At 34.3% G+C, this 20,194-nt stretch overlaps 2 protein-coding genes across 7 annotated transcripts; both read right to left on the reverse strand.

The window, feature by feature from the left end:
- Positions 1-5,544: 5,544 nt before the first annotated feature.
- Gnpda1_0 (glucosamine-6-phosphate isomerase) lies at positions 5,545-10,891 on the reverse strand. Of its 4 annotated transcripts, none has more exons than XM_011193915.3 (6): positions 10,645-10,891; positions 8,003-8,100; positions 7,716-7,843; positions 7,098-7,639; positions 6,501-6,603; positions 5,545-5,747 (listed from the first exon to the last, which is right to left on the reverse strand). In XM_011193915.3, the coding sequence occupies exons 2-5, from the start codon at positions 8,098-8,100 to the stop codon at positions 6,541-6,543; spliced, it is 831 nt and encodes a 276-aa protein (XP_011192217.1). In that variant the 5' UTR covers positions 10,645-10,891; the 3' UTR covers positions 5,545-5,747; positions 6,501-6,540. The 4 variants fall into 4 exon arrangements, with proteins under 4 accessions (XP_011192217.1, XP_011192218.1, XP_054084324.1 ...); XM_011193916.3 differs by having other exon boundaries at positions 8,003-8,109; XM_054228349.1 differs by lacking the exon at positions 6,501-6,603.
- Positions 10,892-14,308: 3,417 nt separating this feature from the next.
- On the reverse strand, positions 14,309-20,177 carry LOC105218374 (lamin Dm0). 3 transcript variants are annotated; one of them, XM_011193921.3, is made up of 4 exons: positions 20,047-20,177; positions 18,662-19,114; positions 17,749-18,452; positions 14,309-17,677 (listed from the first exon to the last, which is right to left on the reverse strand). In XM_011193921.3, exons 2-4 carry the CDS (start codon positions 19,095-19,097, stop codon positions 16,964-16,966), a joined length of 1,854 nt encoding a protein of 617 aa, XP_011192223.1. In that variant the 5' UTR covers positions 19,098-19,114; positions 20,047-20,177; the 3' UTR covers positions 14,309-16,963. The 3 variants fall into 3 exon arrangements, with proteins under 3 accessions (XP_011192223.1, XP_011192222.1, XP_054084320.1); XM_011193920.3 differs by having other exon boundaries at positions 19,978-20,122; XM_054228345.1 differs by lacking the exon at positions 20,047-20,177 and adding an exon at positions 19,175-19,197.
- Between the last annotated feature and the right edge of the window lie 17 nt (positions 20,178-20,194).

A 20,194-nucleotide genomic window follows, 5' to 3' on the forward strand; every position in this document is an offset into this window, starting at 1 on the left:
CCATATACCTAATATTAGGGTTTCCAACTTTCAATGGACTTTATACCATATATATGACGAAGATATGGGTCAAATTGAGTCCTATATAATATTATTAAAATTAAATGAATAAATTGCGAGAGTTCGGTTACACTCGAACTTAGCCTTTCCTTACTTGTTTATATTTTTTTTTAACTCTATTTATTCCAACTCTGAAAGTGAGTACACGATCAACTCCTGATAGATAGGATGTCTGCTCTTTTTTCACTTACTGAGCTTTCAATACAATCAATTTGGTTTCCAAGTTATTTAAAATTAATTAAATCAATCAAGCAATTTCCAAAATTTTCCTACATTTTATTCATCTATATTAGCAAGTACATATCTCTTTACACCTTCAAACAGGTGACGTTCGTATGTATGTTGTGTGTGTATATATATAACATATTCACGCAGTTGTTTTTGGCAGTTTTAGGTCAAATTTATGCCCAAATCTACACTAAATGGGAAATTAGTGTGAAATTCATCAAACTACCAATTACTTTGGCATTTATTAATTGAGTTACACGCCAACTATGCATGTACGTATGTATTTGTATTTGTAGTTGAATGTGTAGTAAAAAGGATTAATTAACAGCGTGTCACTTTATTTACATATTAAACAACAAAATTTAGTTATGTCATACAAAAGTAAACAATATAGATACTACATAATGTAATAGAGGAGAGGGTCACCTGTAACTCAACCATTTTAAGGGAGTAATGTCAAGTAGCAAGTTCGATAAAGAATTATTTGATTGAATATGAAAAGGGTGCATAATCGAGTAGATAAAATATGTTTTACAATATTTACATATACTTAACATTTGTTGTATGAAAAAAATAACTTTGATTTCGTAAGACTTTTATATTTCGCTTTTTTAGGAACTCATTACTGCATTTAGTAATCTATTTGTCCAAATCGCGTTTCATTAAATATTCAATACTGTCCTACTAACGCTGCTGCATGTCCTTTTTTAACTCGGCCAATGACATTCCCTACGAAATGTATCGCAGTGAAAATTCGCTACGTTGCCTGCGAAAAGTCAAACGACTCCCACTCACTTACATGCATGGCATACAAATCGATCAATTTGCCATCCGCTGGGATTTACAATTTAATTATTTACAGTCAAACAATGTGGTGGGCGCGCGCCTTTATATCAACATTGTTGTTGTTGCCTTTTCACTAGCGCTATTTTTTTCATTTGCGCCGCCTTTTACTTGCTTTTTGTTTTGCTCAACCGTTTCGAGTCCAGTCCAGTCCATCGTTCAGCTCAGCTGTGTATCGTGAATCCGGTGAAATGATGCAATGTTGACAAACAACATTAAACGCGCTCCTTGCTAACTTTTTGTCCTTTTTCTGTTTTTTGTTTTCTTTTTTCGAGGGCGTTGTACTTTACATAGTAACGGGTGATTTTTTTGAGGTTAGGATTTTCATGCATTAGTATTTGACAGATCACGTGGGATTTCAGACATGGTGTCAAAGAGAAAGATGCTCAGTATGCTTTGACATTTCATCATGAATAGACTTACTAACGAGCAACGCTTGCAAATCATTGAATTTTATTACCAAAATCAGTGTTCGGTTCGAAATGTGAAATCCGCTTTTTTATCGACAAATTTTGTTCAGCGATGAGGCTCATTTCTGGTTGAATGGCTACGTAAATAAGCAAAATTGCCGCATTTGGGGTGAAGAGCAACCAGAAGCCGTTCAAGAACTGCCCATGCATCCCGAAAAATGCACTGTTTGGTGTGGTTTGTACGCTGGTGGAATCATTGGACCGTATTTTTTCAAAGATGCTGTTGGACGCAACGTTACGGTGAATGGCGATCGCTATCGTTCGATGCTAACAAACTTTTTGTTGCCAAAAATGGAAGAACTGAACTTGGTTGACATGTGGTTTCAACAAGATGGCGCTACATGCCACACAGCTCGCGATTCTATGGCCATTTTGAGGGAAAACTTCGGAGAACAATTCATCTCAAGAAATGGACCCGTAAGTTGGCCACCAAGATCATGCGATTTAACGCCTTTAGACTATTTTTTGTGGGGCTACGTCAAGTCTAAAGTCTACAGAAATAAGCCAGCAACTATTCCAGCTTTGGAAGACAACATTTCCGAAGAAATTCGGGCTATTCCGGCCGAAATGCTCGAAAAAGTTGCCCAAAATTGGACTTTCCGAATGGACCACCTAAGACGCAGCCGCGGTCAACATTTAAATGAAATTATCTTCAAAAAGTAAATGTCATGAACCAATCTAACGTTTCAAATAAAGAACCGATGAGATTTTGCAAATTTTATGCGTTTTTTTTTTTTTTAAAGTTATCAAGCTCTTAAAAAATCACCCTTTAGTTCGTCACAGGAACTAGGCAACATTAACAGCTGAAAACGTATTGAATTACTAGGAGCTAGCATTAAATGATTTGTTGGTATAAAACCGGAAAAGTTTATACTAAATATAGTAAACTAGACTTGAATATGCTGTAGAGGATAGAGGAGGTTGCCACTAATTGAGAGAACATTTATAAGAAGTCCTATCCCACACTGTGGATACTATATTTTCCTTGTTATTCATTATATATTTTGGCGTTCCAATATAAGTGCGATGTCAGAGTCCTAAAATAATAACACTTAATTTTTATCTCGTAACCACTTATTTGACTTATAAAACATCATAGGCCAGAAACCAACGAAATACTCGACTCGAGGTCCTCATGTACGATATATAGCGGCCTTGAAAACCTATTGTCCGATTTCGGCGATTTTTAGAAGGGCGATGCCACACTATAAATGCAGTATTTATGCAAAGTTCTGTTCCGATATCTTCACTAGTGCTTACTTTATATATTGTAAAGTAAACGATTCAGATTGTCTTCAAAGTTCTGGTATGTAGGAAGTAGGCGTGGTTGTGAAGCGATTTGGCCTATTTTCACAACATATCATTGGGAAGGTAGAAAGATATTATGAACCAAATTTCATTGAAATTGGTCGAGTAGTTTCGGAGATATGGTTTTTGACCCATAAGTGGGCGAAGCCACGCCCATTTAAAATTTTGTATACCATTTTGAGTGCACCTCTTCTGCGCCTTCTTTATAATAAAATTTAAGGTTTCTGTAGGTTTTGCTTACTGAATTAAAGCATTTGTAGTAGTTTTCAACATAACCTTTGTATGGGAGGTAGTCGTGGTTATAATCCGATTTCTTCCATTTTTGGAGGGTATAAGGTAGTACCTAAAAGAAACGACTCTAGAAAGTTTCCTTGATATAGCTTTAGTAGTTTGCGAGATATGTACAAAAACTTAGTAGGGGGAGTAGTAAAATTACATCCACATATGCCCCTTCATAGTGCGATCTTTCATACCAAAATTTACTTCCAAAGCTTTATTTATAGCTTAGTTATGGCACTTTATGTGTTTTCGGGTTTCGACATTTTGTGGCCGTGGTCCGTTTACGCCCATTTTCGAACTTAACCTTCTTATGGTGCCATGAAATACGTCTTCCAAGTTTCATCAAGATATCTCAATTTTTACTCAAGTTACACCTTGCACATTCTCACACACTTCAGCTTCATTCCGAGGTCTTTGGATCACCTCCATGCCGCCGAGCTCAGCCCTGGCAACAATTTCACTGCTCTTATTCCCTCAAGGGACGTTTGGGCGGGAAGGATTCGCTGGAGGCGAGGCGCGGTGAGCTTCTTCACGGATGGGTCGAAGTTGGCGGGGGAGTTTACTGTCGAGAGCTCCGCATCAACCTTAATTTAAGGCTTCCCGATTACTGCAGCGTTTTTCAAGCGGAAGTGGCTGCTATTAAAGCAGCGACGGATATACTGCTTCGAAGTGCCACAACCTTTAGGGAGGTGGTGATCCACTCGGATAGTAGAGCGGCGATACTAGCTCGCATCGTTGGCATCGTTGTACTTTTCAATTAGACTAATCTGGGTTCCTGGCCACTGCGGAATCGCGGGGAATTGTAAGGCTGATGAGCTTGCAAGGTCAGGGACGACGGACTCACTATTAGAAGCATGGAAGCATGTAGGAGCACCATTGTCCTACTGCGGTCTGCTATTGGACAGATGGGCTTCGGCTGAGCTGGGTAGGCGCTGGTCAGTTACCAACACATGCTTAGTTGCAAGATCCTTCTGGCCTAAAGTTAACCGCGGTAGGTCTACTGAACTTTTCGCCCAAAGTAAACCTCACCTCTCCTTAGTCGTAGGGGTTCTTACTGCCCATTGGGATCCACGCTGTAAGGTTAAAAATTTTACCGGATGCTAGCTGTAGAAGCTGCATGGAGGAGGATGGGATGGAATCGTCTAATCACTTTCTTCTGGAATGTCCCGCCTTTGCGAGATCAAGAAAGAGATTTCTTGGATCTCACTTTTTAGAACAGGCTCGCATCTAATTTGTGAAGCCTGGACAAAGGACTATATTTTAAAGTCTTCCCTTTGGGAAACAGCCTTACAACCTAACTTAACCTACACCTTGCACGGACGGACGGACATACGGCTGACAAACATCCATATTTGAACTTTTCTCGTCACCCTGACCATTTTGATATATATAACCCTATATCTAACTCGTTTAGTTTTAGGACTTACAACCAACAATTATGTGGACAAAACTATAATACTCTCGTAGAAACTTTGTTGCGAGGGTATAAAAATGTTATCTATATCCGCTACTCATTAAACATCGACCGTCTTTGTTTCTCTCGCCGAATTCTTATTAATATATGGCTTTCAAGTGACTTAAGATTTCAGTTGAAATCGCGTCAAAAAGATATAGTAGACGAGGCGTGTTCAAAAAATAATGCCAACTGTCGTAAAGTCCAAAAATAAAGAGAACCTTAAAGATCCGTTGTTTGACAAAATATACGAGAAATCGCTGAAAGAGCCAAAGGCTATCCCAAAAATCGAATTTGAGAAGTGTTCGACGATTGGAAGAAGCGCTGACATAACTTCAAAATATCAAATGGAGACTGTTTTCGACAACGACATTAATGTAGCCAAATGAATTAATATTTTTTCAAAAAAAGTTAATTCCCGTTATTTTTTAACCCTTTTCCCCCTTTATACCGTTACAATTTATTCAACCTCTGCAGCTATAGTTTAGATTTCTGTAGATGATAATCTTTTTTAATATAAAATCACTCGAGAACGCAAAAAATAAGTACTAAAATGGTTTTTTGCACTAAGAAAATTTGCATTCTATTAATCCTCGATTTGAAATCTGTGATGTAGATGTGTAGATTAGACTTTTGGTTAACCTTTCCCTACCATTTGAAATATGTGCTTCGAATCGATCAAAAGTCCAATAGCATTGATTTGAATAAATCGAGCTCTTTATTTCCGTATGAAAAGGGTCACTTCTGCGAAGAAACTTTAATAACAGGTACAAAGAAGACGGCTGTCTTAAAATTTTGGTACTATAGATTTGTAGTTGATTCATGGTTGAGCTTGCCCCTCTAGATGGATGGATTACTTCAACTTAGCATAGAAAGTTCATCATAAAATAAACGATTAACAAATTGTTTTCTTCATCACAAATATTATTTTTTTATTTCTGTATTTTTTATTACAACAATTGTAATATCATGGCTAATTAAATTTGTATATACTAACTAATGTTTCGCTGAGTTAAATGCTTTCGAAATTGTAACAAAAATATCATCAAAACTTTTGTGATTGATTACACACCTTCCACCATCTTCCCGTGCAGCTCCATAAGACCCTGTAGGAAAAAAATATTTAATGGAATTAATGTATTTATTTGTTTATATTAAAAATTTTATAATATAAAATAAACAATTATCCATATGTAAATATGACAGGGTAACAGGTGATGTCCTCCAAAACAGATAATAGATAATATTTCTCTTAAGAAATCCCTCTTGAACATTGATACCTCTCTGTGAGCAGAATTTGAAACGCGGTATAAAATTAGACAAGCTATTCTAGGTAGCATCGGATAAATTTGGCTTAACCTTTTCTATTAAAACTTTAATCGAAATTGTGGTAGATCTTAATATTTATATAAACTATACTGGGTTTAGGTATATATAATTGACTCTTAAAAGTAATTTTGACTTTTGTCAAACTCTTGTCGGATTGCCAACAAAGTCTCTTAAACGTAACTTTTACTTTGGTCAAATTCTTGTTTGATTGAGTATTTTGACTAAATACCAGTAGGTCTGGTTAGACACGATATAATGGAAATGTTTCCCCTTTAGCAGGGAATCTTCTATAAAGGAATTATCCATAAATAAACGCATCAAACTTTAGAGATCACACTGCTTTTTTCTATGTTATAGATGCTCCATTCTATGTTAGATATGCCAGGGTACTATAAAACTCCACACTACTGTTCACGAAAAATTATTACTTCTTGATGGAATATACCACTTCTATTTCCTTTTTTATCAGTTGTTCAAGCTTTATTTATTCCAGTAACACAAAATTAGTTCAATTTAAAGAAAATACATACACATTGGGACCGTAGTAATATGGACATTAGCTGGATCAATTCATTGCACGTTTAAATCAGCTTCCTCTCCAATCATTTTTTCATGTACATCTCTGAGTATACCCTGGTCGTTTGAAAATATACACGTATATATTTAAATATATTTTGAAAATTTAGAATATTCACAGTAGCAATCGGAACAAATAATTGTTAAGGATTAGTGGTATCTTGCGACTACTTGATTACTGTACAGAAAACTAGATTGTATTTTGAAGAGAAATCGTTCTCTCTCAAGAGAGATTGCTACGTTAGAAAGCATTTTATTAACCTCATACAACCAATTTACTAACTACCACTAATAAATGAAAATATTTATTTTTTTACCAGACACCGTTATTTGTAAGATAGAGAGAAAGCCAACACCAAATTAGTTTTCCCCATTTCAAGCATTTGTACAATATATGGAAATTGAACGCCTTAACTTAAACACCCCAGATACTTGAGATCAGCGCCGCTGAGTCATACTATACCACAGCCAAACCATACGGTTATATACCGAAAAATTATAAAATATTTACATGGCTTAATTATAAAAATATCGAATTTTCAATGTTTTACCTTGAAATATTTCACCGTTTTAACCCTCAACTCCAATGTGGCATCCTCATCACAAAGCATCAACGTGTTGGGATGTTGCTGGAAGGCACTTACGGTCCACATATGATTTACACCCTCCTCGATCGCCTTGTACAAGGCGAACGCTTTGTGTGCACCCGTAATTAATATCATCACTTCCTTTGCATCCATTACAGTACCCACACCCACAGTTAGCGCCTGTTTGGGCACCTTACTCATATCGTTATCAAAGAAGCGCGCATTCGCCTCCAGTGTGTCCTGTGCCAATGTTTTCACACGTGTACGTGAGACCAACGAACTACCAGGTTCATTAAAGGCTATATGTCCATCCGGTCCGATGCCACCAATGAAGAGCTCTACACCACCCGCGTCCCGGATCATTGACTCGAATTGTTGGCATTCGGCGAGTAAGTCCTTGGCGTTGCCATCCAAAATATGCGCATTCTTGGGATCGATATTGATGTGTTTGAAGAAGTTATTCCACATGAAGTAGTGATAGCTTTCGGGGTGATCACGTGGTATGCCTTTGAAAAGTATTACAAATTTTTATTACAAAAGCTCGAGTTATAAGGATTCGTTGAGCTGACCACATTTCCTTACCAACATATTCATCCATATTGAAAGTCTTCACAAATTCAAAAGACACCTTTCCGGCCTTATGGTATTCGATGAGTTTCTTATACATGCCAAGTGGTGTGCTACCGGTGGGTAGACCCAAAACGAAGTATCTGTAATGTGAGAAAAGACAAGCGAAGGTTTAGTTTCACACAACTCTTTATCTAGTGGAGCGCAAACTTAACTCGCAGAGAAGCACTCACTTCAACTTTAGGATCAATTTTAATACTAATATATGCAAATTCATTAGATAATTTCGAAGAGATACTCACTTATTTGGGCCAGGCTTAAAGTCATTAATGCGTTTCATCACATATTTGGCAGCCCAAACTCCAACTGAGTCCGCAGTATCCAAGATCACTAGTTTCATCTTAAGTTACAGAAAATACGAGAAAGATTCTTTAATAATATGATCAAATATTATGAATGCATTAGAAAGGGGTAATAAATTCAACGCTGTGGCAACACTGTCACTCAAAAATATAAATAAATATATTGTAAACAACAACAGAGAGCAGTTATTTCTTGTTCTCTTAAGTTGAGTATTTTTTACTCTCCAATGTTCATATCTCAATCAGAAGTCGCCATGGCTCGGCAGTTGTTTTGTTGAGCATAAAGAACGCTAAAAAGTGGGTGGATATTAATAAAAGTTCAAACAAAATGTTTCACCGAGCCTCTTCTCTCATTTGAGCTGTGTTTTAGTACTCTTTTCTTCTTTTTTTTTTAATTAATAGACTCAACGCAGGGCTTATTTTTTCTCCTGTAAAAAGCAACTTGTCGAGAATATCAGCTATTCGAAGACAATCCTGCGAAGGCAGTGCTTTTTAATACATAAATCTCGTATAGTTCATATCCCGAACTAAGAGAATGTTAGTAACTACCGGAGCTCTAAAGCTCGATACTTATTTTTGTTTTTTAAATCTCTTCTCGAATATTATCAGTATTCATCATATCTCATACAAACTACAGCCTAGCTACTGGGTATAAAAGTTACAGTAATATGACTCAATTCAATCAATCAATTGCGATTCTTGCAACCGCATTCGGGAATCCGGAGCGAGTAAAGATAAGAAAAGTGGTTTGTGGCCTGGAACTATCAATGTAGGAAGGGAAGGGACCTCTATAAAATGGGACTATATATGTAATTGGGTACTATAAATAGATGAACTTATCGCGGAGCTTGTTTTTGAGTATAGTTTGGAACGGAGCTACTAACAACGCTTTAGTGAACAGTAATGAAAATGAATATGTAAAGAAAAGCTAAGTTCGCGTGCAATCGTATAAAATGATACTCTTTCTATTTATTGATATAGTTTTATTAAGACAACACTCAAATTGGCCAACATATTCGACATAATGTATAATTGAATAATGAAAATCAGCATATATAGTATATGAGAGATGAGGTAAATCCTGAACCGATTTCACTCATTTTCACACTATATCCAAGACTGTACGCTCACTTAATTTTGCTAAGATATCTCACAAATTAACCGATATATGCGGTATAAAGCCCACCGGAATTTTGATAATCCGAACATAAGGTATATGGGAGCTAGGGGAAGTTTTGACCCGATTTTAATAATTTTTGGAACAGAGACACACTATTGGATGAAAAAATTTCATCTGAGAGATTTACCACTATTTTCGGTTTAAAATTATCTTTAGGCTCTGAGTTCATCATGTTCCATATCCGGGGCCTTGAAAAGTTATAGTCCGATTTCGACAATTTTTCCACAAGTGATAAAATCATATCAAAAAATATATTTGTGTAAAGTTAAGTAAAGGAATCAGACGGAATTCAAAATTGAGTTATATGGGAAGTAGACGTGCTTATGAACCGATTTCGCCCATTTTTTATCCGTGTTAGCAGGGTGTCAGGAAAATAATATTTACCGAATTTCATTGAAATCGGTCGAGTAGTTCCTGAAAGATGGTTTTTGACCCATAAGTGGGCGGCGCGAAACAACCGTTATGTGAACAAAACTATTATACTCTCTTAACAACTTTGTTGCGAGTGTATAAAAATGGCCTTTATTTTAGCGACATTTTATTAAATTTATTACAACTTTATTGATACGGCAACACTGATTGTAAGCATTCACTCTACAACAACATTGACCAAATGCAAAGCAAAATCTATACTTATATTCCTATTTGAGAGATTCGAGAGTCGGCGAAAACGCCAGCTACAAGTGGTTGGCGGTGGGAAGAAGAATGGTTCGGCAAATGATAAGCGCAGAGATACTTGTATGCATATACATATATACTCGTATGTACATATGTATTCAACTATATAAATGCATATTTGCAATGGCTCTTTTGTAAACAAAAAATTTTAAACATGCATTCATGCATATGCATCATCTGTTTTTATATCTACATACATATTTATATATTCATAGATATTTATATATGATTAATTCCATACGCATTGACGATGCTGCTGCGTTGAGAATAATAAATTTTAATCAAAAAGGAGTTAACAAACAAAGAAAACATGAATTTTTTCACTGTTATCAATACACTGGCCTCATTGATACACGATAATAAATTAAGTACTTGAATAAATTTATAAATTTATGTGCGTATTTGCAAGCACACACATACATACGTACATATGAGAATATGTACATACATATGTTTGTAATGCTTTGCAAGTCAAGAGCATCAAGGTAATTGACCTTTTTCGTTAGAGAATGTCACAGACAACACACAAATAGAGAACACCAGCTCGTGACGCGAAAACCGGAGATTGCATTTACACACATACATATAGATGTACATACATGCATACGTATAAACGTACTATGTAGTTATAAAAATTTTGTTAATTCCAGAATATTTTCAAAAATAATAATTTTTTATTTACTTCATAAACTTGTTATGATTGTTAGTACTTAGTAATACGCACTTTTTATATACTTATTTATTTATATGGCAGTTTGTGTTACTTGTAAGTAAAACACTTTTGGTTTTGATCTTCTACAAATTTTCAAACTAAATTCACACAAATTTTAATTGCAAACCCTGCGTTGTTATTTGAAATTAGTTGCAAAACAACTTTATTGTTTTAATTTGCACAAAAATTTGTTTTACAACCGCACTCGTTAACTACTGTTGTGCTCAGTGCGAACACAAATTGTACTCTAAAAGCCGATTGGAATCGACGCTTAACAATCTTACCGAATGCAATAAACATATTTACTTACATATGTACAAATGAATATACCACCGCAAAGCAACCGGCAAGTAAATTATATTTACTCGTATATATAGTTTGTATTTACATATGCACATAGGTGCCACTAGGGTGTTCATATATAGTACATTTATGACTTAGTCATTAATAATAAAAAATTATAAATACTTTGGTCGAACACTCATACAGCAATTGCGGAGTCTCTCGCTTAGTTCCTTTCACACTAAAAATTATCTTCTTGTTGTTCGCCAAATAATTTTGAGGAAAGCTGCCGACTTGACAGTCCTTGGCCGGATAAAAATCCGGGTCCATTCCGGTTACGTAGAACCGACTGTCGTGGGAGCAATCTCCATACTTACTAATCACATTTCCTTTTAGTACCCCATGAAAATATTTGATATCGGATAATAACCACGCCCACCTCCCATACAAAGGTTATGTTGAAAATTACTTAAAGTGCGTTAACTCATTAACGAAAAACACCAGAAACACTAAATTTTACCGAAGAAATGATAAGGAGAACAGCACTCAGATTAAAAAAAAAATGGAAAATGGGCGTGGCGTCGTCCAGTTATAGATCAAAAACGATATCTCAGGAACTACTAGACCGATTTTAATGAAATTCTGTATATAATATTTTCTTAACATTCTGATATCACCAGTAAAATGGGTTCTCAACGACGCCTATTTCCCATATAACTCGATTTTGAATTCCATCTGATTCCTTCACTTTGTAATGTGTACATTAGGAACCAAAACTTTACATAAATACTGTATTTGAGGTGTGGCATCACTAGTGGAAAAATTGTCGAAATCGGACTAAAACTTTTCAAGGCCCCGAATATCGAACATGAAGATGATTTTCGTTATTCCATTCGACTTTATGCCGAATATATGGGTCAAATTGTGTTATCTTAATAAATTTATCTCAATAAATTGCGGGAGTATAAAATGTTCGGTTACACCCGAATTTAACCCTCCCTTACTTGTTTTCATTTTAGTATTATCTGAATTATATCCAGAGCACAATAAATTGCTCTCTAACGACCTAAAGTATTAGAGAACCCTTTGCGCGAACCCTGCAAGTGAGCCTGTATTTAATCTAGTACACAATTTGTTTTGTGGTAGATCTGTCCCATGCCTGGATATATGTACATATGTATAACCAAGCGTGTTCTTCTTCACTATAAGTTTCATCCGCAATTTTCCTTTTATTTTATTTTTTTTTAATTTTATTAGCTATATCTATTATATATTTTTTTAATTTTTTTTTAATATTAAACATTTTTACTACTCCTTCTATTTAAGTCAAAAATCTTATTTTATTTAAAAAATGGTTTACTTAAAAAAATATATATTTTTTTTTTAATTTATTAATGAATTCTTCTAATATGTACTTTGTTCGACGAAAAAATCGACATCCCTAACTTAAGTTACAAAAACTTTATATACGAGTAGAACATGTGGTAAACAGAGGCTACATAAGCCTTTGTGTTATTATCGAAGAGCTCTACAAACCATCAGATGGACGATAAAACAATGACCACATTTCAGTGTACTTATAGCTTTGCGGTAATAGATCCGAATATACGTAAATACTAATACGACTTATCGCCATACTAATGTACAGAGAAACCTCTCCTAACGAAACCTCTATTAGACGGACACCTCCCTTGAGCGGAACATTTTTTGATACACCAAGTTTTAAGTTCAATTTTTAGAAGAAATGACCCGATCTTAGGCGGAGTCTTACTCGGACAAATCACTCGACGGTGATGTTTCGATTTCGGTTCATTGGGCAGTTAGAAATGTGTTATTGTACCGGACTGACTGTTGTTCAACTAATTTTCGGTAATTAATTCGGCCCTTGACTATTGCGGATTTCAAACTTTTTTTTATACTCTCGCAACAAAAGTTGCTACGAGAGTATTATAGTTTTGTTCACATAACGGCTGTTTGTAACACCTAAAACTAAAAGAGTTAGATATAGAGTCATATATACCAAAGTGATCAGGATGACGAGTAGATTTGAAATTCGGATGTCTGTCCGTCTGTGCAAGCTGTAACTTGAGTAAAAATTAAGATATCTTGACGAAACTTGGCACAAATATTCCTTGGCACCATAACGAGATCAAGTTCGAAAATGGGCAGAATCGAACCATTGCCACGCCCACAAAATGGCGAAAACCAAAAACACATAAAGTGTCATAACTAAGCCATAAATGAAGATATAAAAGTAAAATTTGGAATAAAGGATCGCACTAGGAGGGGGTTATTTGTATTTAACTCGCAAACTAATAAAGCTATATAAACCAAACTTTCTGCAGTCGGGTCTCTTACATACCCCACCACACACCATGAAAATAGTTGAAATCGGTTAATAACCACGCTCACCTCCCATACAAAGGTTAGGTTGAAAATTACTAAAAGTGGGTTAACTAACTAACGAAAAACGTCTGAAACACCAAATTTTGCAGAAGAAATAGCAGAAGGAAGCTGTACTCAGATTTTTTTTACAAAATGGAAAATGGGCGTGGCATCGCCCACTTATGGGTCAAAAACCATATCTCAGGAACTACTCGACCGATTCGAATGAAATTCGGTATATAATATTTTCTTGACACCCTGATAACACGGACAAAAAATGGGCGAAATTGGTTCACTACCACTACTACTTTCCTTATAGCTCAATTTTGAAATCCATCTTATTCCTTCACTTTATAATGTAAACATAAGGAACCAATGAAGATATCGGAATAAAACTTTACACAATTAGTGCATATCATCTCTGGCTTCACTTGTGAAAAAATTGTCGAAAACGGACCATAACTTTTCAAGGCCCCAGATATCGAACATGTTGAACCCAGCGCCTAAGGATAAATTTTAACCGAAAATATGGGTAAATCTCTCAGATATCTCAATTTAATTCAGAGGAAATTGTTTTCTTCTAATAGTCTGTCTCTGTTCCAAAAATTATTAAAATCGGGTCATAACATTTCCATATACCTCATTGTAGGTTTTTCAAAAATACGGTGAGCTTTATTCCGCATATATGTATTGGTTAAATTTCTTCAATAAATTGCGAGAGTATAAAATGTTCGGTTGCACCCGAACTTAGCCTTTCCTTACTTGTTTTGTTTTATGCCTTAGTAATATTCGCCAATTGACACTGCGCATGCGTCTCGTTTGTTGTAAAAACGTCTAAAATTTCTATGTTGCAAAATCCACCTTCTTTATAAATCAGCTGTTGTAATAAGCCTTCGTGCCTCCGTTTAGTTCGACTCAAATCTTCACTCTCAAAATTGTTGCAACCGACCCAATGTAAGAAAAGTCATGTTTTTTTAATTTTCTTTTTATTAAAATATTGATTGACAACTTTTTGTTTTTTTTTTATACGAACACAGGGAGAAACAGAAATTGTAATTGTTGTAAAAAATTTGTATAAATTTAAAATTGCAAATACAAATCGGAACGCATTTACAACATAAAATCATATCGAATGGCCATAAAGACAAATATAATATGTATTTAAATTGAATATAATTTAATTAAATTACATTGTTTAAATCTAAAACATAGTGACGTAATAATGTAAACCGTTTTACATGTATGTATGTGTTTATTGAACTTTTCGGAATATCCTAAAAGCGCGTGGTACTCTTTCAAAAAGAAAGTGCAAACCGTTTTTTTTTTCCTTTTTTACTTTTACTTTTTTATTGGTAATTTTCTTATTTTCATTTTTGTTTTGTTTTTCTTTTCTTTTGTTTTGTTAAAATGTTTGGTCGTTGTTTGAGCTTGAAGAAACACAAATTAAATATTCATTACTTATTTTCAATGAGAAAAAATACGTGTGATTTTGTGTGGAATTGTTGTTTACAATTTATAAAATAAAGTATGTATGTATTTACTGTGTACTGACTGTTTTAATTGTGAAAATTACGCGTCTTAAAAAAACTAAATCAGCCATAGTCGCTTGGGGAGTCACTAGCATATTGCAAGAAATTAATTATTTTATTTGTTATTTATTTATTTATTTTTATTTTTTTATATATTTTATATATTTATTTTTATTTTTTTATATATTTTATTTATTTATTTTTATTTTTTTATATATTTTATTTATTTATTTTTATTTTTTTATATATTTTATTTATTTATTTTTATTTTTTTATATATTTTATTTATTTATTTTTATTTTTTTTATATATTTTATTTATTTATTTTTATTTTTTTATATATTTTATTTATTTTTTATTTACTTATTTTATTTTATTTATTTATTTTTTATTTACTTATTTTATTTTATTTATTTATTTTTTATTTACTTATTTTATTTTATTTATTTATTTTTTTTTAATTGTTTATTTTATGTTTATTTTTTTAATTATTTATTTTATTTAATTATTTTTATTTATTTATTTATTTTTAATTATTTATTTATTTTTTTATTTTTATTTATTTTTTATTTTTATTTATTTTTTTATTTTTATTTATTTTTTATTTTTTTATTTTTATTTATTTTTTATTTTTTTATTTTTATTTATTTTTTATTTTTTTATTTTTATTTATTTTTTATTTTTTTATTTTTATTTATTTTTTATTTTTTTAGGTTTATTTATTTTTTATTTACTATTATTTTAATTAATTTATTTATTTTATTTTTTATTTATTTATATATTTTTTTATTTGTTTATATATTTATTTTTATTTTATTTATTTTTTTAAATCATTTATTTTTATTTATTTATTTATTTTTTTTTATTTTAATTATTTTTTTTTTTTATTTATTTAAAAAATAATTATTGCCATATTAGTCATGACAACACTTGCTTGCAAGTCAATGATGACTAATATGCATAGCGAAAAAATTGTAAAAACTTTCAATTTCACATGTGCTACACATATCGGACGCCATTAACTAGCTCTTTTTCTATATATTTTACTTGCATTTTTCTCTCTTCGTTCTTCGTTTCAACCTACAAATAACTTACAAATTTTCCAAAAATAAAATATGCACTTCTATTGTTTTTTGTTTTTTTCTCTTTGTTTGTTGTGAAATTTTCGAGTCTTTTTTTGTTTTGTTTCGTGTGTCTATTTTTATTTGTACCGCAAAGTGTTCCAAACTTCCAGAAACTGGAACCAATAAATTTGTACATTTTTAAAGCAAGAAAAAAATACTAAATTTCTACTGTTAGTAGTTATGGCTGAAAAGCGCGCATGTGCGCTTTCCATGTACTCTTTGATTGTTGACTTTATACGATTCAGTGCAAATTACTATGAGCGCTAATACACACACACACGCGCGCGCACATAAGCGAATTTTTGAATATAAAATTTTGTTTTTGTTTTTGCTTTCTCGTAAACTCAGTGCATGTCTTTATACAAGCTTTTTGGTTGTTGTAGTTTTTGTTTCATGCCTTTATTGCTTTCTTGTTAGCACAAAATTGTACCAAATTAATGCCACAATATTTAAATGTCATTTAAATATATGTATGTATGTATGTATGTATAAAAAAATTGTTATAATTAGCTCAATTAAACTAGGACCTATACTGGCGTTACTATAGCATAATGTAAAAAAAGAGAGAAAGAAATATATGTATGTATGTTCTTATGCGGGAAATTAAGTGGCAGTTATATTTGAAAATCCAAATATCCAAACATATGAATGGCGGCAAGCGGAGAAAAGTTTACAGCGACACGCGTGACGACTGCTTATGTACGACCAACACAGCATATGTAATATGCATGAAGTGTGTGTATGCGTATTAAAATTATATTTTACTGCAGGACTGACTTTTTTTGTTGGGTTAGACATTAAAGTGATTCTTGTTGTTATTGTTTTCATGAAATTCTCGGTCTGCGCGCGCTTGTGTAGCACTTACTTTCGAAATGGTTTGCATTTGCAATCATTTTAAAGTAGTTACAGTTAAAGAATATTAAAAATATATATATATATGTATGTATAAAGTAATCTTTTGTAGTAAATTTATATTAGTAGTTAATTTGTTCTGCACACACACCTACATTTTTACATTAAACGACACTTTTCATCTCCCTGCTGCGGATCACCTTGCTGATGATAGAGTTCCTCATTGCCAGCACCATCCACGGTTGATACACCCAAACGACTGCCATAGGAACGATGACGTGACGTATGCTTCACAATTGTGCGCTTTACACGTTCGGAGCCGGCCACTTCCTCACCCTCACCATTGAACAGTGATGTCTTCATATTATCGCCAACAAACCATTTTTGTGTTTTCATCACTATATTTGCTGGTGGTTCGTGTGTCGCACCAGCATCGGAAGACCAAACAGTTATCACTGCACCGGCATCAGCTTTGACGGTACGATGAAATTTGAATGCGGTTTCATTGCTACCCGCGGTACGTATCAGTTGCCAACCGCCGATTTGTACCTCCTTATTACCCTTATTGTGCAGTTTCACGTATTTGCCTTCCGCATCGACTTCGGCAATTTCAATATCGCCTTTGGCGCTGCCAGTCACAAAGTATTCCGATTGACTCAGATCCTCTGACTCATCGACGACGGTGCGTTTGCGTTTCAACGGAGCTGTGGAAGCGCCACGTGATGGTGTCTTGCGTATGGGCGTGGCACGTGTGCCGCGTAAACTTTGACTGAAAGAGCCGGAAGCGGTGGACGAATGTGGTGTGATGTTGAGACGTGACTCTTCGCCGCACAACAATTTGTCGTATGCTGCAATTTCCAAATCCAGTGAAACCTAAGAGAGAGCGAAAAAAAAAAACAATTAAAAAATAACCTCAAATATGAAATATTGTAATAGTAACATACCTTGATGTCCATCAAATCTTGGTACTCCTGCAACTGGTGCGCCATTTCATCGCGCAAACGTTGTAATTCCGCCTCCAAATTTGATATGTCCGCATTGTGACGTGCACGTTCCCGATCCAACAATTGCTCCAGCTCGCGTATACGTGCAGTTAGCGCTGTATTGGTCGACTCCAATTCGCCAATGCGTGAGTTGAGCGCATCGATGCGTGTACGTGTTGTGCGCAATTCTTCGATAGCATTTGCCGCAGCATTCGAGTTGCGATTCGCTGCCGATTGTAGATTCTTCATTTTTTGTTCATACAACAATTCGATCTCTTCGCGATTGGCGCGCATTTGACCTTCATATTGCTCGCGTAATTCTTGTAGCGATTGTTGTAATTTGGCTTCATATTGTTCGACTAAGCGTCCGTCAATTTCACTTATTTCCACCTGACGACGACTGCGTGTCTCATTAATTTCTTGTATGTGTATCTGGTCTTTGAATGTTAACTCTTCGCGTAGGCTTTGTACATTATTCTCTAGGTCGACGCGTGCTAATGTCTCCTCTTCCAAGAGTTTGCGTGCTTCCTCTAATTGCTTGCGTAAACGTTCAAGCTCTTTGATAGCCTCATTCAATTCGTCGACAGCCTTTTTGCGATCCGCATTAGCAGCATTATACTTGTTGCTCAAATCAGCAGCGCGTGACTCATACATGCGGGCATTGCCTAAAATTCACAACAATAATAAAAGGAAAATTAAATATCGACATACAATTAGTAATGCATACGTAAAACACATAACATTGTAAATTATATATGCAAAATACATATTTCTTGATAGTTAATATTTAAACAAAAAACCCCATACTGATAAGCATAAATCAGTGTGCTACTATAACTATTTTATCTAAAGTACACTCATGACTTGCACATACCTTCGGCAAAAGTACAATCTTTTGTTTTCTTGTCTAATTTAGCCTTCAGTTCCTCATTCTCATCCCACAAACGCTTAGTATCAATTTCCAGTTTAGCCTTTTCGCGTGCAGTTTCATCCAGCAAACGTCGCGCATCGCTCAATTCGTTTTCATACATGGATTTGATACTTGTAGCCTCGCGGGTGACAGTGTCACGCGTCGTTTGCACCTCAATGGAGAGGCGTGCATTTTCATTCTCCAAATTGCGTACACGATCAATGTAACAGGCCAAACGATCATTAAGATTCTGCAACTCAGCCTTTTCATGTAGACGCGAATGTCGCGTCGGACTTAAAGGGCTGGCAGAACGATTAGCACCAGCAATTATTGGCGTTGATGTGCCACCCGGCTGCGGTTGGGGCGTGGCTGTTCCGGCGCGTTTTGATTTCGTAGCCATCGTTTACAATTTTCGATCTACAATATAAAATTTGATTATCAATATAGGCAAGCACAAATGTATAAATAGTAACACACAAGTGTGCGCATTAATCTAATTGTACACCAAATGTTTGCCGGTAATATATATGGGCATGTAAATTTGCAATTAAGAGTTGCCAATTTATCGAAATAAACGACCCGCCGTGCGATAATGTGCATAGGTGCAGATATATAATTTTATTCCTATGCTATGCATTTATTTTAATTTTAAAACAGATAAATCTATTATTTGCAATTCAGAATTTTTAACTTTTTACCTTCAGAATTTTAATTGACTATCTTAATTAATTAATTTGATACTTTAACGCGCCAAAATATGATACAAACAAATCTTACATAAATCATTATTTTCGAAATTTTTATTTTTAGTTTACGTGTATGTAAACAAATTGGCTAGCGCTTTCTTTTATTTAACGAAAATACAAAAAATTTCACAAGATTGCGTTAAGTCTGGCAGCGCATGGAGAACGTGACCCCTTAAAAAAAACTTACGCGCCGATTTTCTATTCTCGTCACGGCGACTGTACTAAATCCCCCTGGCCTAACTTATGCGGACGTCTATCACACTAATCTAAGTGACCTTTCTTCAAATCTAATTTCGGATTGCAGGGCCCAGCACAAAAACGTTTTAGTACTTTTGTATTTATTTATATTCAAAAATCTACAAGAAATATTTTCAATATTCAGCCAAGCGCACCGCCATTGCTATACTTTCTCCACGCAATCAACGCATTCTTTAGCAAATGCATTTATTAAACTGATCTTATTTATATGATAATTAAACGCACACCACTTAAATTTTATGTACACAGTTTCAATGCAACTTCTGCAATACGCACCAAATATTAAATATAAGTTAATTTATTGTTTTATTAAAAAAAATTAACAACGTTCACCAGCAAACGCACTTTTTAATAGTCACAAATTTACACTTCGTTGGTGGAGGTTATACAGAATTATGCTGAACTGTCAGCTACGTTAAAAGTGGCGTTTCGTTAAGTCAGTGCTGCCAAGTGCGCACAATTGTCGTTTGGTCTATTGGACTTTATCACGCCC

Source organism: Zeugodacus cucurbitae, chromosome 3 (assembly GCF_028554725.1).
Source record: "Zeugodacus cucurbitae isolate PBARC_wt_2022May chromosome 3, idZeuCucr1.2, whole genome shotgun sequence".
In the NCBI taxonomy this organism is placed as follows: Eukaryota; Metazoa; Arthropoda; class Insecta; order Diptera; family Tephritidae; genus Zeugodacus; species Zeugodacus cucurbitae.